The 21,530-nt window shown below is 48.8% G+C and overlaps 1 protein-coding gene and 1 long non-coding RNA gene across 3 annotated transcripts in view; one reads left to right on the forward strand and one right to left on the reverse strand.

Moving 5' to 3' along the window:
• The window catches only part of Mical3 (microtubule associated monooxygenase, calponin and LIM domain containing 3), a 179,644-nt gene that overhangs the window by 77,010 nt on the left and 81,104 nt on the right, over positions 1-21,530 (reverse strand). For both annotated transcript variants that reach the window (XM_028761152.1, XM_028761150.1), the window contains 7 exons: positions 20,258-20,384; positions 18,922-19,018; positions 16,232-16,379; positions 13,888-14,084; positions 11,683-11,795; positions 11,529-11,591; positions 10,681-10,854 (listed from right to left, as the gene is read on the reverse strand). In XM_028761152.1, the coding sequence (XP_028616985.1) occupies positions 10,681-10,854; positions 11,529-11,591; positions 11,683-11,795; positions 13,888-14,084; positions 16,232-16,379; positions 18,922-19,018; positions 20,258-20,384 (919 nt within the window). The remainder of the gene's footprint in view (positions 1-10,680; positions 10,855-11,528; positions 11,592-11,682; positions 11,796-13,887; positions 14,085-16,231; positions 16,380-18,921; positions 19,019-20,257; positions 20,385-21,530) is intronic.
• Positions 7,155-8,520, forward strand: LOC114615421. The gene is made up of 3 exons (XR_003710466.1): positions 7,155-7,385; positions 7,991-8,075; positions 8,271-8,520. It is a non-coding gene; the product is annotated as an uncharacterized LOC114615421 (long non-coding RNA).

A 21,530-nucleotide genomic window follows, 5' to 3' on the forward strand; every position in this document is an offset into this window, starting at 1 on the left:
ATAGGGAGGTAGAAGACAGAATGGAAGCAAACATGGAAGAGACGGTGGGGCCTGCATCCTGGGTGCTCAGAGAGTCTGAGGGTCGTCAACTCCAGGCAGGTGGCAAGGAGAAGGTCCAGTGTGCACTGGGAATAAGCTGACTGCCTCAGGCTGAGAAAGAAACCAGGCAGTTTTGCAGATACTGATGTCCCATGTGGACAACAGCTGTGAAGAGAGTTCTGGCATTGCTGGTAACCCCCTGCCTCATAAACCGACCCACAGCATCTGCTCCATGCAACAGACCATCCTGAGCTCTCTGGGAAGAAGCCTCCCTGGCCATTTCCCCACTAATATCAGGTGGCAGGGGGTGGGTGGTATTTGAGAGTAGAAAGCCAATTCTCATTTATCCAAATGTGGAGCCTGGATTTCTCCCAGACTAGGTGGGACACCAAATCACAAGCTATACCCTAAAGGAAGCTGCTCATTCTGCCTCAGGAAATCAGAAGGTTTCTGGCCCTGGAGGAATTGTTTTTAGAGATGAACAACAAAAGAACTCAAAATCCAAAGCAGAGTGTAGTGCCATACATTGGTAATCTCAGCACTCGGAAAGCTAAGGCGGGAGGATTGCCATGAGTTCAAGACTAGCCTAGACTATATAGTGAGATAGTTTAATCCTTTTCCCGACACACACAGATCAAACTAATGCAATCTCCCTTTTGGTAACAGTGAAGAAACAGACAGGAGAGATGCCCATGTCTGCACGGTCATCTGCTCACAGAGGTCTGGCACCCTGTGGCCTAGCTTGGATCCTGTCCTGGGACTATAGTCAGTCTTGTGGGGAGTCTTTTAGAGATGTGATAGGCAGGACTCTGGGTGGAGACAGTGTATGCCACACCTCTCACAGCAGAAAGTAAAGGAGGCTCCCAGCCAAGTGGGAGTGTCACTAATTTGGATGCAGAATTACAGCAGGTACCGTTATCCCAGAGATGACGTCAACTCCCTAGTAAGTGGCTTCAAGGGACAAACCTGTAAAGCCACATGTAAAAGGGCTGCTGGTCCAAACAGCTTATGTGCAGGTTTTGTGGGGTCAACTCTGTAAGTCTGGGAATGTTCACACTTGAGAATACTTCTCACTAGGCTCAGCTAAGGCCTGCTTGGAACCGAGTCTGGAATCCATATTTTTCCGGCTCAACTAAAGAGACATCCTAGGATTGGCTGGCTTCACCTGCCATTAATCCCACATATGTCCATTAGTAACAGAGACAAAGAAGTCTCTTAGACTAGGGACTTTGAGAAGCACATGCCTGGGACAGGTAGACAAAGAGTAGAGGAAAGCAGAAATGAAAGCCAAGCTCCTCTGAGAGCTTCCCTCACAGGATCCGAAAGTCACATTCTCTTCACTCTGTAGAGAAGATGACTAAGTGCCCAGCACACAGCAGCCCTTGGACCACTGTGCGCACCCAGGACCCTTCTCTGACGGGGGAGGGGGGCCTATCTCAGCAGCCATGACCTGAGGCTACGTGCACAGGGGCATTTGTCATTCAGCTCTTGTGATGCAGCAACACAGGCAAGCACCTGCCAGAGAGATGGACTCAAGTTCTGTTTCTGGCATGAAAAGCAGTCTTCTTCCCACTCCCAGAAGGGTCGAAGTGTAGGACTCGCTGGGCTCACCCCACTGCACACCACACACATGCATGCGCTCCTGCACATATACACACTGGCTAAGAATACGAAGCACAGGCAAAGGCAGCAGACTCTCCAATCCCTAACAAAGTCCTTGGAACTGGATCGAAGCCACCCAGGATAAAGCAGGGTTCATTCCACACACGATTACAAGGAACACCGAGAGTGTTGTGTGCTCACTATTTTACTAGGAGTTAGTGACGGCATGGTTCAAATTCTGTAGCATGTGATTAAGAAAACGCAGTCTTCAGTCCAAGGTTGACAAATGCTATCAGTTATCGGACACAGCTTAACAGCAGGTGCTAGCAGCCTCTTTAACATAGGTGTCTGTGGCAGCCCTCACACACACAGAGAGCTTCTGGGGAGCCAGGCAAAGGCGGAGACCTAGGCTCCCTCAGGTGGGTGACACCTGTGAAGGTAGAGTGAGCAGAGGCTGCAGAATATGGTTTTGTCAAGTCCAGGCCATGCTACCTGTCGGAGGGAGTCAGAGGAGGGAGAGGCAGGGCGGGTGGAGGAGCGGAGACTAAGGGAGAGCTCCCACTGGTCAACAAAAAATCGACGTGAAGGCTCGGGCTCTGGCTATAAAATACAAGGCGGAGAAAAAAGAGCAAAGTACATGTTAAAAGTCAATACCTCAAACAGGGAATCTGAGTGTCAGATGGTTTTACTGTTTAACTGCAGAATATATGTGGTAAATAAAAGCAGGTCTTCCGATTCCCAGAAGGAAATGAGCTTCATTTATGACTCCCATCTGCTTCCCGCTTGCCCAATGTGTCCTGCTTGCCCAGTGTGTCCCGCTAGGCCGGCCGTGCAGCACATCTCTGAGCTATGAGCACCTGTGAAAACTCAGGGCACCTTGGCTTGCTGTTTTTACTAACTAGGTTCACCACTGGCTTTTCACAGGGCCCTTGCTGACCTGCGCAGGGATTCTCCCTTAGCAGACACCTCATGGTCATTCTAGGTCTCTCCTGACAGAGCAAAGAGTAGGATTGGGACCCTCACTGTCCTCTGCCAGTATTCAGGGCATGACCTTGTCCTGTGGACAGTGCCCAGGCGTTCTCCACCTCCTAATGCCAGAGCTCAGGGAAGACCCATTTACACTCTGCTTGGCTCTGATGGCTGTTCTGCTTGGTAAGAAGCCAGAGAAACTGAGGGCGCGATCCAGGGACTTAGATCTAAATGCCCCTTGTCTTTCTTACGCTGGCCTCAGCTGTTGCAGCAACAGCGGGCAGGATCTTTCTCAGTGCTGGCCCATGTAGCCAGCAACTCTGATCTAGAGGGGAATGAGGTAATGGACATCCTTAGTTTTCCCACCATACTTCCAGATACAATCTACAAGGTGGGAGGGATAGAGGTGCTGCTCAGACTCCAGGGAGAGCCACTGCATCCCTTCAGTTGACATCTCAGGGTCTGGCAGCGACAAGGCAGCATGGCAGATATCTGGGCGTTCCAGGTGTCGACAGCTTCCAAGCCCTGAGTATAGCGCAAGGATGGTGTCAGTCATTTGAACCCAGGACAAGGAGCAACTATCTCTGTGGATGAGTACCAGTCACCAAAAGGAACGAGATGACTGACCACTTGGAACGTGGAGCAGTCACAGTGCGGGAACTGAGTGAAGGAGAGCTACAGAGAGTAAGGGCGTGCACGGGCGGGGCTATGGGGTGGGAGAGAAGTCCTGGAAAAGAATGGAAGTGGTGTCCCCAGTATCTAGCCTGAGCCCCACACTGAGGATCTATACACACCAATTCCTGGGGAAAAACAAAAGTCCCCACATGCCACAGTGTCGTTTAGGCACATCCTGTGCCCACTGGGCAACTGTGTCCTGCACCTCAGTTTCCTGCCAAGCTTCCTTTCACTCACAAACTTCCTCACTTCCCTTGCAGATGCTGCTTATTAAAAACCACCAACACCTCACTAAGTGTGCATGCTTCAGAATCTAGGACGCTACCCTGCTCTCCTGCCTCTGAGGGGACTATGGTAGAGTCTGGGAAGAAGGAAGGAAAAGGCTGTGGACACAGAATTGACATCAACTTCCCTACCAAATGGCAGATAACGTGGTGCTGGTGACAGGGAGAAGCAGAGGCCAGCCAGTCCCACCTCCCCTCTCAACCCTCTCCTGCTGGTAGTTTCGTTCAAGGGAAGAGAAGACGGTGCTACTGCCTGTTTCCCAGTGGACCCAAGATGTGTCCCAGCTTGCTGCCTGGTCCCCAGTGCAGTTCTCGGAGAGCCAAGGCAGGAGGAAGGCAGCTGTGGAATCACCAGGGTCTGTGAGACACCAGCTCACTGCAGGTCCTTAAGGACAGGACCAATGCAAAAAGCTTCACAAAGTAGGCAGGCTAGGGGGCTTCATCACCACAGTCACTGAGAAAAAAATAGCCCATTTTAGTCAGTGACATCTCTGCGTTTTGTTTTGTTTTTTGTTTTTTTTTAAAGAAAAGATCAGCTATAGCTTTTCATTATGCACCCATCCTGCCATTGGCTGCTTCTCCTGATCCTTCCTATCTGACTTCTTCCCCAAACTCTGTCAAGAGCCTCAGTTCTTCAAGACCTAAGGCTGTCACATCCATTGTCACATCCCGAGTTCTCCCCAATTACCAATGCCTTTGGGCTACCCTTGTCTACTTTGAGGGAAGAAGTGATAAGGTCTTGGAATGGGATAGGAGAACAAATCTGGGAAGTCGCTACGGCCCACTGCAACTACAGAAGCACCAGGGTTAGCATCCAGTCTGAATGCTTCGCAGATGGACACTCTGCCGTCAAGGCTGTCGTGTGGGACAATGCTATTAGCAGAGTTCTGGCTCTTGGCTGGGTGACAAGTGTGCAAAAAGCTAGGAGAAGGGACTCCTCTCCATGCTGCCTTCCCTCTGCCCCACCACACAGCGTGCCCCAAGGGTCGGCGCTCAGCATCCCATGCTGCAGGCTCATGCTTTTACCCTCTCATGGTGGGGGATCTGCTTGCCACGGCTGTCAGCATGAAGATTCCTGTACATCTGTTGGCAACAAAATCAAAACTTAAGCTCCATCCCAACTCTCTTTGGACCTACTCGGTAAAGGTGGGAGATTTAGGCAAGAATTCAGGGTTCACGTTTCCATATATCCCAGGCCCCAGACTTCCCTAACCAGCTGTCCACAACCCCACCTGTACCAAGTTCCACGATCTGGGACAATTTTCTGCCCACCTGCCTCCAACGAGGCCCCCTCCACAGACCAAGAACTGCGGTTAGTACAAAGGTGGAACAATTGTGTCCTTCACACAGTGGTGTAAGATCGGAGGCGTGCAGTGTAAGGCTTAGGGGAGTCGGCTTGGCAGGGAAGCTTTCCACAGCAGGAATGGTGGAGAGATGGAAACCGGATGAACAAAGGACTGTTACAGTGTGCAGAGGAGACTCTAGGGTGGGGACCAGGAATGCGGGAGACGCGTGTGGAGACAGGAGGCACTCTCAGTTAATACAGAGGATCATGGGAAATCCTAGGACAGGCACGAGGCTGCCTCAGTGGACTAAGGTGACAACAGTGGGGACAGGAGGACCATACTAACCACTAAAGTTGAGATGTCCATCCTCAGGAAATGAATGCCCAGTGCCAATGACATGCTGCCACAGGTAGTATGAGCCCAGAGCTGGCCTCCAGACATCTCTCGGCTCCCACTCAGTTCGGGGCCATTGCTCACCTGCCGTCTTGCACAACTCCTCGGCCTCTCCACCCTACACCTCAGACTGTAAAGTGAAGATGACGGTGGGACCTGCTCCACAGTTACTGTGGGGACTGACTGGGAGACTGAGGGGCAGAACAAATGCTCGAACTGTGAGTCCTTATTTAGAGGAGGCACAGGGCAGTCAACAAGGGCCAGCACGGCTCAGTTCTTAGGCCCAGGGGCAGGAGGAGGGCCTGTAAAACCAGATGCATCGTTAGTGGTCACCTTTGAGGTAGGCTACCTTCGTTATGAAAATATCCTTTCAAAGAGCCTGCTCTCAGAAGTGGCTATTTTTTTTTTTAAAATAGGGTTTCAGTTCAAAGGTCAGCAGCCATTCTGTGTGCACACAGTATAGGTGTGATTGTGCAGTCAACAGCCACATGTGGCTGGCGGGTTTCAGAGGCAGTTCCTTAGCCGTCTGCCTGAGGAGTGAATGGGTGGCTGGGTTGGGTTAGGAGAAGCTGTATAAGCCAGGCTGTCAGTGTCAGGAGAACCAAACCCATGCAGGGAGGACACACGGGGCTTTCCTGTGTACATCTTAACCACACTGCATAAGGCAGCAAAAGAAACATAGCTACTTCAAGTGCAGTCCCATAAAAATGTGTGCCTCCTGGAACTCACAGATGTTAGATCTGAAGTGAGTATAGCCTATGCTTTGGTCTGTGGCTGTCCTCCCATGATAAGGACTAGACCAGTACATGCAGGATTTGAATGCACAGGGCCCTCACCTGAGGTCCCAACAGGAATTATTCACTTGTAGCAATGAGGTTGGGTTTTTTTTTTGTTTTTTGTTTTTTTTTTTTGCTACAAGTCATCTTTTAAAAACGTATCACTGAAAAGAGGGGTGACTGAGCTGGTCCCTACATTTGTAGCGTAGGTAGCAGGACAGACAGGACATAGAGCATGCAGAGGGTCACCTGCTGGCCACTGCGCGCCCGGCAGGAAGGTGGAGTAGGGGGAGGAGAGAGAGTGATCACTTTTTTGGGGCAGGTCCGAGAGCACTCCTTTTCCCGTCGCTTTTACACCAACAGACACAAACAGAGAGAACATTGTTGAAACGGGTGGAGACTGCCCTGGGAGAGATGAGGAGCATTTGCATATTTGCAAAACATCCCTAGATGGCCCTTCCTTGACCACCCTCCATAGTACCTAACTGTGTTCAGGGTGACTTATCAAGTCTCTTGTTTTTCATCTTGGACCAGAGCTTCAAGCAAAGGTCACTAAACAGCTGGGGGTGGGGGAATCCTTGGTTTAATGCCCTGTAATGTCAAGGATCAAGGGCTTTATCAGAAAAGATGGGCACCCCAAAATGGGCTTGACTGTAAGTAGACGGAAAAGGTAGATGACCCCATGGGATATCACATGACTTATGCACACCAGATTACACTACAGCAAAGCAAGTTCCCACTAAGCCTCCTGTGGCCACATTCCATCAATGCCTTAAGCCCCTCTCTCACATTCAACAGTTCTAAAAACTACACAGAAATGCCAGGAAACAGGCTCTACAGATTAACTGCAAGCTCATCCTTCATCCTGCCTGTACCACATACCCCCTTCTTTGTGGGTTGGTCCGTGGTTCTCAAAAGATGCTTCTCCGTATTTGAGAAACAAACACACACTACTCAGGGACTCTCTGGTACTTTCCAGGAGATTCTCAGCTTCCTGTACCGACTGCTGTACGGGGAAGAGGGTGGGGTGGGAAGGTGTGGCAGCTGTAAGGTCAGAAAAACATCTCCACTGTGTGTTCCCACCTCACATGACAATCTGCTTCCAAAGCTAGGCTGGTCCGTGTGCCGTCTGTCTGCAGGATGCACTTCTCAGATCAAAAGGAAAGGGAGGGCAAAGGACGAGCTGCAGTGTTTATACTGGAAAGAACAGCACAAAGCCATTGGCAAGCAGAGCTGTTGTCCATTTTCCTCCTTCCACACGATGACCTAAGTCGGAACAGGTTCTCGGGCCAACTCTGCCAAGGAATACCACGCCTGCCACACCTCCTGCCTCAGTAGAGAACCACTTCAAGAGACAGACGGTGAGTCACAGTGAGGTTCTGCCTGGTGGAGATGAGTGGCCAGCCAGCAGTGGCCCAGACACCCCCTGCTCTGAGTCCCTACTGTCTGGAGGGTCTGAACACATCGCTAGCTTTCAGTAGATAGTCGCCTAGAGGACCAAACCTAGAGTTGCAAATGATGAATGAGAGTATTCAACATTCTGCAGGGACAGAATGTGAGGGACAGTGTGTCGGCACCACCTCTGCGGGTACTTAGTGTAATTCATGACTCAATGTAGCCTAAAGGACCTGATGATCTAAAGTGTTTTCATTGCTGACGGTCACCAAGGCGCTTATCTCCCTGCATGGGACCTGGCACAACGCTACTGGGCTACTGGGCTCCACCAGTAGCCTGTGTAGAATCATGTGCCTGGTGACCTTCCAAACTGCCAGACTTGTCTTCACCAACACAGAGGCCGAGACCCAGCCAGCAGACTCTGAGCCACATACACTGCCCCCTCCTTCCCAGCACAACCAACAAAGCTGCACCAGCCCAGACCGAACACAGGGCCACCCATGTCCTCACTCACAGGTGACACCAGACCTTCCTCTTCTATTCTTCTATCCTAATCTCAGTTCTTTTCCAGGAAGGATAAGACTTTACAGTTTGAAACTCTGGCTTAGAATTCACCTATTCCCTTCCATCAAGACTTCAAGCAAAGGACAAGAAAGGTAAAATACAAACTCTTGATGACATCCTTCAGAAGGCCTCCCTCTGTAAGTAGTTCCTACGGAGGCAGGAAGTTTACCTTCTATTGTGAGTTTGCACATTGTTCCAGCATTTTCCTTCTCCCTCCCTGGACCCTGTCTTTCACTTGGAGTATTATGAGGTTAGAAATAAGCATTTTCTTTAAAATGCAATTTCAGTTAGCATCCAACTCAGCGTTCCTCAGCACTTCCCAGCAGTAGAGCCGCCGAGGCTGGCCACCGAGAGGCTAACGGAACCCAGGACCGCAGGACCAGCTCGCCTCACCTCAGCGCCCTACCCGAGTGAAACGACACCTGCTACTTGGAAACTCATCCAGCATCGCCCCCAACCCCAGCAATAAACTGCTCAACTGTGACCATGGGGAATGAACGGCAGATGCTTCTCACAGACTGACCAGTCTTCCCTTTTGCCCACGCGTGGACCATTCCTTTTCCTGACTGTCATGATAAACAGTTTTCCAGAAGTCCTGAGATGAAGTGTTTTGTTGGTTTGGGGGTGGTACTAAGGAGGGAGCCCAGAGTCTCATGAAGCTAGGCAAATGCTCTACCACTGAGCTATATATATACATATATATATACACAGCTCCCAAGCCCCTCACCAAAACATGCGGACAGAATCCTAAGGCAGGTGGGGAACCACCCATGAACATTTTGTATAGGTCTGAAAGAAACAGATGCATAGCTCATGACTAGTTTCATATTTCCTGCCTCAAACCAAAAGCCTTGCTTCCCTAGTTCTCACGAAGAACAAAGGTCACCTGGAGATGGACTACTAAAAAGCCAAGTTGGGAGCAAAGACCCAAAGTCTCCAGTGCCATACCTTGACGAGTTCCCACATCCTTCCAGCTACCTTCAACACCATGTCAAAAGCCTTCCTGAGACACTCCTCAAATCCCAGGGGGCTAATACAATCACGGAATCAGACCAACACCGTCTGTCAAATGTTTCCCAAAGTCACTATTCGAAGTCTAGGGCCTTCTTGCCCTGGTGAGCTAGGTTTTCAGGTGGGCCAAGAGCAGGGATGGGGTTGGAAGGCCAGTGGCAGCCCATTCTAGACCCCAGCAATTCCTTTACCTGTTTCCACTGGGGGATGGGAGCAGGGCGACCCTGCTCTGGCAGGCAGCAGGACGGCTGGCTGACCCCACGCTCTTGTGTTGGCTATGACACACACAGGCCAGGTGTGAGTAGGGGCAGGACATGGAGACAAAACAAAATAAAATACATTAAGGTAGAAGACACAGAAAGGTACCTGTGGAGGACAGACACACATCTATAAACTGTGAAGGGTGGGCAGGCCAAGTTAACTCTTACAAAGTTACATTAATAAAGGAAAGACAATGGCATCCCCAAAACCAAAAGCAATCACAGAAACAGAAGAAAGCGGGAATCGACAAGCTGTGGTTGTTGTTATACTTTTCCAAGCCTGAATTCTCTAGGGTCTAGACTACTACCTGATTTGGAAAATTAATTCCCCCATGAATGAGGAAAGCAGCCTTCGACTGGAGGGCTCCAGGGTAAACTATCATCCTGGCTATGACACAAAGAGAAAAGACAGGGGTCTCCACCTGAAGCAAGGTAGGAGAAGCAAACGCAGGGCTGTTGCCTGCCCCACAGGAGCTAGCACAAGCACAGAGAAGATGAAGAGAGACGGAGCCCATTCTCCTATTTATTCCCTTTCAGGTGATCAGGGAACGCTGTGACACATTTCAGAGAGTTCGAAAACGCCGGGCCCCTCTCTTTAAAGAAGTTTAATGACTTCTGAGGAGCAAGGAGAGACAAGACAGTGTGTGGCCACTCCAGGCCAGGTGCTGCTGGACTCTCTCATGTGGCTCAAGGAGAGCACCTTAAGGGCTCACATTCCTGGGAGAGAATCTTAGCTCACAGGAGCAGGCTCATCCCTGAGACTGTATCTTATCAAGGATGAGAAGCAACTAAAGCATCCACCACAGCTAGAACTGGAGAAGAGCAACGTGCACACACCCTGAAGACACCTGTGAGCTGAGGAGACACCAGGGTATGCCATGGTCAAAAAACAAAAGGCAGAAAAGGAAGCGTGTCCCCAGAATGGTCTCCAGCATGAAAATAAAAATGTCTCCCGAAAAAGTCCAGAAAGAAATGAGGCAAAATTAACAGATGGTAGATGTCTTAGTCACCTCTACGACAGTTGGCAGATTTTCTCCAATAAGCCCTGTTCTTTTTCTCTTCTTGAGCTGTATCATGATGTAGGCCAAGCTGGCTTTGAACCCATAATCTTCTTGCCTCGGCTCCCCAAGTGCTGCTTTCATACCACACGCTGGCTACACGCTTCTTTTGTAATTCAAGTGTGTACATGTGTGACATATATGTGTGTTTATAAGCATCCATAGAAACATATTTTGGATCTCTCTACTGATTTTGGTCACAGATTCCTTGAACCTGAAGTGAAGCTACTGCAGCTATGAACGTGTAAGATTCAGACAGAAGCATGCCCGGCCCACGAGTCTGGGGTCTGTGGCATGATATATCTTGCTGCACTGAGACCTTCCTTCCTGTACCGTGTGGCCATTCTTGAGCTGGGCTTAGGGCTTACCTGTCTCCTCACGCCAGTGGACTGAGCAGGTGCATTCTCTTCAAATTTGGCCAGCAGCTGGGTTGCCATGTACTTTACTTTGTTCTGGTTCCCAATGGCAGCATCCATCCGCCTGTCTGTCAGAGTGCTCACCAGGGTAGGCCTTTCTCCTCTGTAGCTCCGGGGAGGCTCCTCCTGCCCAGCAGAAAGCACCCAAGGGTCAGGATGGGTCATGGGAAACCTCTGATAATCTTTTCTCAACGTGTGGGCAGGAACTGCACAGTAGCTACAAGTTGTTTAAACAGCACTCTGCAAAGTTCTGATGTGAAGAGTTAGCAAGACCCTGGGATGTAAGGCACCAATGGGGCACACACACCTGCGCTGGCATCACCAGATCTCGGCAAAGCCAGCGTGCTCTGCCAAATGTGTGATTGTATGAAGAGAACGTCTGAGCACACACATGTGCACATTCCTTGCTACTTTCTGGAAAATACAGTGAAGGCAAAAGCACACAGAGACTCTCCTAAGAGATGATTATGCAAAGGTATAGCAGTAGTAACTTCAGAATTAATAATTTAAACCAGGTGGCCGAAGAGACAGCTCAGTGGTTAGGAGTGCTTACTGCACTTACGGAGGATCCAGGTTCTATCCCCAGAGCCCACAGGAGACAGCTCATAGCCACCTGTAATTCTAGTTCCAGAGCATCTGATGGCCTCTGGCCTCCCCAGGTAGCTGCACATATATGATCCACATAAATTCACACAGGCATACAAACAAATAAATGGACACATTAAACAAACATACAAACCCTCAAACTGAAAAGGATAACTTAGTCCATCAGACCTGACACAAGCTACGAGGAATCTCACCTCTTCTGATTGACTGGTTTTTCTCCTCTTTCCAGCCCCATCCGAGTCCTTTTCCTTTTTATCCTGCACCAAGAGAAGACACACACATTAGCCTGGTTACCTTCCTTGGCCATTAGCTCTGACGCCACTATTAATGTGACTGGTGTACACAAACCTTGGGTGAACGCTTCCGAGAGATGGTCTGTCCCAGTTTGCTCAGGAAGGAGATGGGGGATTTGGTGCTGGCTATCAGGACGGCTTTCTCCTCTGCGTTCAGGTCCAGGGTGTCTGTGAACAGGAGAGAATAACGTTTACTTAGGGCAGTGCCACAAAGCCCTGAGATCTACGCTCTCTTATAAGGGGCTGGCAAGAAGGAAGCTCGCAGATCTCTAGTGGGTTACCGACTAAGACAGAGCATGTGCCTCCTTAGGAAACAGCACAAAGATGCACACTTAGGTCTAGACACTTTCTTTGCATCAAAACACACAAAACCAACGCCACTCCTTACACTTGAGGTGCAGCAGCCCACATCTCTGCTTTGTAAAGGTTGGACTCTGCCTGTGGCCATCATAGCAGATTGCCCAAGTTAAATTTTGATAAAAAAAAAAACCTTCAGGCTGGGGTAGAGAGCTGAGAGATACAAGACACGGGGCCGCCAGTTTAGGGGACAGCAGAGGCCATGTTCTTAACTGTGTCTGAAGAGGGGCTCTCAATGAAAAGGGCTACTGGGGATTCAGGGTTTGTGTTGTGAAAACTGCATATCCAGTTAGGAAAAGACACAGGTGCCTATAATGATATAGGGGCTTGAACACTGTGGGGAGGAGGGCACAGTTAACTGTGGATTCTAATTCTTCTTCTCCCTCTTCTTTATCTTCATCATCTTCTGGGGGGCGGGCATACATGGCTCCAACCTGTGTGGTGGTCAGAGGGCAACTCTATGGAATCAGTTTTCTCCTTCTGCTTTCTGTGGGGTCCAGGGATTGAACGCAGGTTGTCAAGTTCTTACTGTCTAATGGTAAGCACCTTTACCCACTGAGCCATCTTGCTGGTTGGTATTCTAATATTATATGACTAGCAATAGCAACTTTGAGTGTAGTAACTGGAAATGATAATGAGCCATTAACATTACTTGGCTAGTTCTTAGTATAACACATTCTTAGTACAGCACAGTATTATTGTAGCCACCACTCTTATTTTTACACAGGGAGACTGAAATGTAAGGAAATTTGAGAGCCTGCCCAAGGTGGAACATGTAGAAATCATGGAACAAACCCTAGGTCAGACTCTGTGGCCAAGACTTTGAAGCACAACGTTTGACCATAGCGGTGTCGAAGGTAGCTTTAACTGTCACTTACCATAACCCAGAGAGATCTGAGAGGAAAGCCTTGACTGACTAACTGCTTAGGTCAGACTGGGCTGGGGGGAGGGGGCTGTCTGGTTATTAACTGATGCAGGAGGAACCAGCCCCACTGCAGTGGCACCATCCCTAGGCAGACGGCCCTGGGCTGTATAAGAAAACTGTGAGGAAACAGCAAACAGTGTTTCTCTGTGGTTCCTGCCCTAAGGCTCCTGACTGATCTCCCACCCGGACTTCCCTTAAGGATGCACTGTGACCCAGAAGTGTAAGCCAAGCGGACCCTCTCCTCCCCTGAACTGCTTTTGGTCATAGTTCTTATCCCAGCAACAGAAAAGGAAACCCAGAACAGGGTGCAACAGAAATATTTTGTGGAGCCCTATGGAATGTTGGCCGAGGCAGCAGGCTAAGGACCAAGAAAATATCTCTGGGAATCTCTAAGAGAGAAAAGTTACAAGGGAAGCAAGAGAGGAAAGAGGTGCTGAGACCCCAGCAAAGCATAGAATCAAAGCAGCAGTGAAGGAGAGGGAGCACCAAGAGACGTCACTGCAGGGCACTGGCGAGACGAGAAACAGAGGCCCAGGGATGTAGCTCAGTTGTAAGGTGCTACCTGATATTCATGAGACCCTAGGAAAAAAAACACACACACACACACACACACACACACACACACACACATGCACGCAAATGAAAAAAAATAGGAAAGAAATGAGAAAAGCTCTTGGACTGGGAAGCTTCTTTGCAGTTTGGGCAGAGTGCTACAAAGAGAAGCAGTATTACAATACACAAGTCCATCAGGAGTTACTTTTGCAGAGGGGATGAATCTGACAGAGGCTGGGGGAAGCTGGCGGAGTCGAGGAGAAAAGCTTCAGACTGACTGGCTTTGCACACTCATAGAGTGAGAGAGACTTTGAAAACAGCATATGGTTAGGAACACACTGCTGAGAAGGGTCGGGTGAAGCAAGCTTCTAGAGGCTTCCCTGCTGCGCAGGCAGCAGGAGGCCAAAACCCCACCCCTGAGCTCACCGCTGGAGGGGAGTGAGTCCTTGAACATCTCGTAGAACTGCGTGAGGTACATCACCATGGACAACTTGTCCGGCTCCCCCACTGAAGCCATCTCCTTGCCCGTCATGATGGGCGAGATGCCCAGTTCCTTCTCAGCGATGTCAAAGGCCAGCTGATTATTCTTTTCCACATTCTGCTCATCCAAAGAATCAAAGTCTCTAAGAGACAGGACAAAAGGAAAAAAAAAAAAAAGGATCAGGTTGGGTTAACTGTCCTCAAACCACAACACAGTACCCTGTGCCATTACCATCTCAGCCTGTAGGCTAAGGTCCACGGAGTCCAGCATCATCCCTGGATCAGGGGACAGATCAGTTTGCCTGGACCCCCAGTCTTCCTCCTGACTAAGGAATTGTACAGCTTATAACTACAGCTCTACCTCAAAAATAAGGATGGGGTGAGGGGGGATGTGGGAGAAGATGTGGTGGGGGGGGGTTGGGGGGGATGTGGGAAACAACTTGATGGTAGAGAACCTTGCATCCTCCAGGGACACCAGCTTCTTACTGTAACATAAGCTCAGGACAGGAACTTCCTTAATGTGTGTTCCCGCACACCTGTCCATAGCGCAAAGGAAACTGATGTCTGACAGTGACATGACGACCCTGTCTGGACAGAGTTCTCCATGTCCTAGGGCTGTCACTTGCCCCAACTGTTCTGGTAAATTTTACTCAGCTTTCTCCTACGGGGAAATTCTAAAACCTTCCTCCAGGTTTTTCCATTGCTGAATCCCCTGAGCTTTCCCATCTCCACTAATGAACCCCCTCCCCCAGGTTGTAAGCTCTAGCTACTAAGGAAGTGACCGCTGAGGTTTCCCTCAGCTGACTTCACACTATTCTGGCAGCCCTTAGTTTGTGTTAACCTTTTGACCTCAGGGAATTTTTTTTTTCCATTTAAAACAAATTACGTTTCTCTTAGATTAAGCCTATTAAAGCCTGAACACTCATCTTGAATACAGTTCGGACGGTGCTGAATCAGGCATTGAGGGCTTTCTGACCTCTCCCCAGGCCTTCTTCAGGCTACGCTTGGGTGTTCCAACAGGACCCTCAGCTCCACCCGACCAGTCCACCTCACTACTTGTTTTTCTTCCTTGCCTTCCCTGAGACAGACCTGATTTACAGCACACACACTTCCCCACACACCTCAGTCCAGAAACACTGTCCTGCCACTCACTCGGCTGTTCTCCCTCCTCGCCCTTCCCCATGACTTTCATTGACTCTTTGACCGACTTCTGGACGTGCATCAGAGTCCTTTACTTTACATCAAAAACGTCTCTGTTTTTAATCTTGCCTGGGAACCCAAAGCCTGGTGTCCGCCAGGCAACGTCTACACACTTACCTCTCCATATTTATTTATTCTTTCTAGAAGACAGTTTCAGTCTGAGGCTCTTAACTCTCCTGCTTAATTAACCCTCTCAATGCTGGGATTGCAGGCTGGCCTGGCTATAGCTGTTTTGTCTTGTGGCGATGAGGATCAAAACCCAGAGCCTTACACATGGTCCTCATTGTTAATCTATACCAAGTGCAAGGCTGGTTGTATTCGCTCTTGCATCATCAGCTTGCTAACATCACAAACAGCGCTATGTCTTTTAGGAGTCCTTAACCAATCATTAAAACAACAGGCAAACCCTGGACCTAATGATAACAAAGGCAGCCAAGATAATCCACCATGCTGTGCTTCTGTCTCTGACTCTGTTTGGCTTCCACAGTAACTAATGCCTGGGGGGGTGGGGTGGGGGGGGGATCTGAGCACTTTGTTCAGGAAGCTGACCTGAGGCCACTCTGCACTGACTCTGTAGAGGAATGAGTAAGAGATGGCTTATCAGAGGGACAGCAGGTAAGATGATGTTTCATGATGCTCAGGGCAAACGCTTGTAGAGAGTATAATCTTTAACAAGGAAAATGCCCAAGACCATCATAAATCAGGTACGAATCTATTGTTTTTTGTTGGGTTGAGCTAGCCAAGTGTTCTAGCCAGGTTTCCCTTGTGACCAACAGCATCTGGGAGAGAGCTAGCCAAAAATGAAGAGTTCAACCTGGGGCCAATAAACAGTTTTCCTTTGTTCAAAGTTAAAAGACCCAGGTGGGTGTTAAAACTAGTTGTTGACCTTCTGAATGCTGTGACTTTTTTTTTTTTTTAAAGCTAACTTTTTGGGGATTTGAGTTTTAAATATAATGAAGGCAGAATCTGGGCCTTCTAGAGAGAGCATTTTATCATGTAATTTATACCAGGAAAAAGTATAAAATTTGCATAAGGGACTCCGGGCTCCTTGGTAAATATAAAACAAAACACAAAATTGGTCATGACTTACATTAGGTCGGGGCGGTACCTGTGGATGACCGCACACAGGGCCAGGCCACTTTTCCAAGACATAGTGAGATCTGTCACGTTCACTCCTGAATAGCCGTCTGTTTGCCTTTGGCACCACCCCAGCAGTTTGCTTGAACGAGCTACAGACTCTAAAATAATAAAAACAATTACTGAAGTGTGCTTACCTCATAGCACTGACATAGCGTTCACTCTGCAGTACAAATATGCAGTTTGAGAAAATTACCGAGGGTGGGGACAAAATGTCAGCACTATTTTCAACAGAAGGCAGTAGAGCGCACGTTGATGTCGCAGGCACCATGATGGTATCATGATAATACAACTTCAGGTGCCACCTATCTGATTCCTGGGTCAATGCCCCAGACAGATACCTCCGAGCAGAGTGACAAGGACCTGCTGCTCTGAAGCCATGTCCCAGCAGCACTCCTGGAGACAGGCTGATGGCAAAGTGCCACCTGTGGAGCTGATACCTCACTGTCAACAGTCAAGACCTCCCTGGAGAGTTGCCTGGCAACAGGCTGACGAAGCCGGTTCCTCCACAGCAACACCCAGGGGATTAGATTAGAAAGGGTTTCTCCTGTGGTACCTTAAACTCAAGCAAACAAAACCTTAGTCTTCCTTGCTAAGTTCCTACTGAGAGCCAAATGAAGAGACTGCGGGGTGACAACGGCAAGGCCAATCAGACCACAACCACAACCGTCCTGGACCCAGGCTGGCAACCTGTGTTACAAACAGTCACATGTGGAGACCAGGACAAGGCAAAGACACACACATTTTTTTCTACTGACGTGTCTTCATCATGAGGAGTTCTGCTAACACTTAAGAGAACCTGTGAGCATTGATCTCTGTTCAAGAAGTCTGTTCCTGTCCCTGAGGCAGCTGGTATTTAGCTTTCCACTAAGTCACTTGGAGATTTGTAAGCAGATTAAAAATGACTGTGATAAGAACCTTGCTAAGTCTTTCACAGTGGCCGCATAGACTGAGACGACAAACGGGCCCCCTTCGGTTGCCGTCTCCTGGCTTTGATACTGAGCCACTCCGGTGTTTCCCATGTCTGCATATCTATCTACTCCATGAGGGCAACTTCAGAGCCACAGGCGAACACGGTAACGGTGAGTGACGCCATCCCTGTCCAAGGAGTTGACACCCCAGGAAGATGTTTCAGACTGGCTGCTGGTTTCCTTATCTATCCACATCTCACGACCACATTAAATCAAACCATTCAAGACAGAACTCACACCTTTCCAGCCTCCTCCATCTTCTTGTTTGGATTGGTGCAGCACAAACCACAACTACCTACCTGGTATCTCTCAGGACAATTAACTGTCCATGCCGATCCATTGTGGTGTCTTCAGACTTTTAATATGAATAACAACGACAGACCTGTTGCTGTTTCCACCCACTGCGTGCCAAGCGTTGTGGTGAGTGCTGTGCCAGAGACCTCATGACCACAACCCCAGAGCAGGGTTGTTCCCAGATCAAAGGCAAGGAAACGGAAGTTCTGAGGTTCTAACCCCCATGCCCAAGGCCACCTGCTTTACAGATGGCACGGGTAGGACAGAGAGCTGCTTGTCCCTGGCCTGAAGTTCAGATTCTTCTGTGATCAGTCCCAGATTCTGGCCTTTCTCACATATAGACTATGGAACTGTTTCCTAAACAGTCTCCCTGTACCAAGTGTATTTCCCTACTCAGTCCGTTTTAATGACCCAACCAGTTGTACTCAAGGCCACTCTCCAAGGATAATCTCCAACAGCCCTTCAGCACACACACAAAATACAGAATGGCCTTCATGTCTGCCCAGGCATGGTGGTGCTCTCAGGACCCAGCTAGAAGGCTACCGACCACATTTCTACAAGGCCTGTCCCAAAACGTGGGTGTGTGTATGGTTAACCAAGAGCTTGGGTGCACTTTGTCACGTGTTCTTTCTCACTCTCTCCAGGATCTGTAACTGATCCTGTGGGACACTGACTCTCCAAGTGTGACAGCCGTTATTGTCCTCATCAAAGCAGCCGTGATCACAGCCAAGAATCCCTTAAGGCCTGAAGCCCTCAAGCTGTTGATGTTCCCTTGAAGGAGGAAAACACCTCCCTCCCAGCTTTACAAAATGCTGCCCCAACTGAGCATAGTCTTAGGAGGTGCTGAGCATACAGAAGGTAGCCGGTTAGCTGAAGGGAGGACTCCACCTCGCAGCTATGGAGAAGCATCATCTATGTGGGAGTGGGACTTTCAGTGATGTGGACATTTGGAGGTCACCTGTGTTCCTGCAGGTCAGCTTATTAACTCCCTGGTTCACAGAGCTGCCCTTGAGTGGTCTCAGTAGTTTGGTCTATTGTTGGTTTCCTATCTGGGGCAAACAGATATCTGTTTATATCTGCCCAGGAAAAGTTCATACAACAATAATTTACCTCTGCTCTCACACTATATTAGACCACAGTACTTTTCTGTGAGGATTGTTTTGTGTATTCCAGAAAGTGTAAGCAATATCCCTGAGTTCTATCCACTAGATGCCACTAGCAAACCTATCCCAGTCATGACAGTCGAAACATACCCTGGCAGCAATCTAATAACCCCAGAGGGTGAAACCACTGGCCGCAGCCCAGGGCCTTTGATAGCACTGTGGTCATGCAATGGCTTGACTTCTTTCAAACAGGTTAGCCCATTACTGGAACTCACCATTGCGAGTCAGCTTGGGAGTGGTTCGGGAATTCACCAGGTTCTCCATTTCCAGATGAATATCTTTTGTTTCTCCACTATCGTATAAATGGCGCACCTGGCAGAAAGTTGAAAGGTTGGAAAGGAAAAGCAAACCCTGAACAACAGCTCCCCACTCAAAAGAAGAATGACCAAATCGACGATTACAGAGGCAAGATGGTAAAAGTCTGTTTACTTTCTGGTAGAGCTGGGGGGTTGAGGTTGGGATCTTGCATGGCTAAGCAGAGCTGTACGCCATGGTAAAGCTTAGGCAGAGTCTACATGACGACCTTAGAGCTTTAATGGAGTGAAGTTACTGGAGGCACACGGAACCTGGCCGCAGGCAGCTGGGCTGAGAGTAAGCCAGTTGGCTCTGACCTGGGGCTGCCCACCTTCGCATTGTTCAGAACTATTCAAACACATACAAGAAGCCCGTAGACACCAGGTAGAAGGCAAAGAAGAAAAGCCTCTAGAATACAGACGAGTGTGTGAAGCAGGCTGCTTCCTGAAGAGTCTGCTCCTCGGGGCTGCTGTGCTCTGAAGTACGCCACTCTCGACAAGAAGGCGGCTTTACAGATTCTGGAGGACACAGTACAAAACCTAGGCTAACGCCTTCTACTTGCAGAGAGCGTCTGAGCCCTCTAAAGCCCATTTGCCTAACTGTGATGCTGTGAGTGGGCAGGGTCATCATCACCTATGCTTCTCAGGTAAAAAAAAAACTGAGGTTCAGAGAAAGCCAAACCACCTGGCTGAGTGCCAGGTTGACGGGTGGTGATGCCGCAGTGACCAGGGCCCTTTCCCCCACACCATGTGGCTTGAATTAGGAGGTGTGGGTCAAGTCCTAGGTCTATTGTTTTTGTGACTTCTGATCTTCTACAAGTCATTAAAAAAAACCTCTGCTTAGCCAGGCATGGTGGCTCACAACCAGCACTTGGGAAGCTGGTTCGAGAGGATAATCGCCACTTCAGAGCCAGCCTGGGCTATGTAGTGAGTTCCAGCTGAGCCTGGGTTACTGCACAAGTCCACCCCACCCTAATCCCAAACTCAAAACAACTGACCAACCAATAGAGAAAAAGGACAGACTAACCCTCTGTGATGAATGTGTTAATGGGAGACAATACCTACTTTGAACAACACAGAGGCATCAACATGGATTACTTAGTGTGTGTTGTATAATAACAAACACAGCGACATTCATTCCTATTGGAATATATACTGTATGATAACAGTTATACACACTCCTATCTATCTATTGACCAGAGTGATGAGCATCCAGAACCTGAGCCTAAGTGTACAGAACTCACAAGCAGGCTCTTACCTGGCTTGGCCGGAGGAAGTTGATGTTAATATTGGGATACCTAGTGACAGGGTCGATGCTGTATTGGCTGAAGTTTTTGCTCACGTTCTCAGGGGTGGTCTGAGGCAGCAACCTATAAATGCTTTCCCTGCAACGACATATAACCATGTGTTCGCAGCAGCAACAGGAAATCAAATCAGTCAGCCAAACAGTCATGGCAGATAAATCTATCTAATCAAATCCCCAGTACTCCGAGATTCCATGGTCCCGGACCAGGCAAAGGGTCGAAAGGGAAAAGCAGGAGCAGTGTGGCGGGCAGCGGCAAATGCTGCTAAATTAGGAGGCTGGTACATAGTGTACCAGTATTTACCATGGGTTTTGGGAAATTAAAAAGGAACCTTGTGGCCAGCTTTATAGGGTTACAGGGATGCACCGTCTCATACCACGGAGTTCTTTGCTGACCCTTCCCCTCAATAGTAGAAGTATGAAGTATGAAGGATACTTCCAAAACACCTTCTCTGTTAGCACAGAGGACTGTTTTATTCCTTGATGAGTCTGTCAGGGCTGTGGTTATTTGCCCAAAGGTCATGAGCGGGAAGTCTGGACCTGACTCAGCACGGTGCTGGTGAGGTGGTAGTTGTGGTAGCCCACACATATAATTCTAGCACTTGGGATACTCAGGCAGGAGAATTGCTTTGAGTTCAAGGCCAGCCAGGACTACATAGTAAGTACTAAGCCAGCCTCGGGTATGGAGTGAGACTCAAAACACAAGACAAAGAAAAAATGAGCCTTCCCACCACATCCAGATGCATGCTTTAGAGATTTAAAATGACAGAATATGGTGGTTGGTTTTTATGTCAGCTTGACACAAGCTAGAGTCATCCACAAGGAGGGAACCTCAGCTAAGAAAATGCCTTGATTAGGTCAGGCTGTAGGCAAGCCTGAAGGACATTTTCTTAATTAGTGATGGCTGTGGAAGGGCACAGTCCACTGTGGGCTGTGCCACCCTTGGAAATGTAGTCCTGGACTCTGTAAGAAATCAGGCTGACGGGGCTGGAGAGATGGCTCAGCGGTTAAGAGCACTGGCTGCTCTTCCAAAAGTCATGAGTTCAATTCCTAGCAACCACTTGGTGGCTCACAACCATATATAATTGGATCTAATGTCCTCTTCTGGTGTGTCTGAAGACAGCTACAGTGTACTTATATACAAAAATAAATAAATAAATAAATCTTAGAAAGAAAGAAAGAAAGAAAGAAAGAAAGAAAGAAAGAAAGAAAGAAAGGAAGGAAGGAA

Source organism: Grammomys surdaster, unplaced genomic scaffold (assembly GCF_004785775.1).
Source record: "Grammomys surdaster isolate TR1022 unplaced genomic scaffold, NIH_TR_1.0 126660, whole genome shotgun sequence".
Classification (NCBI taxonomy): Eukaryota; Metazoa; Chordata; class Mammalia; order Rodentia; family Muridae; genus Grammomys; species Grammomys surdaster.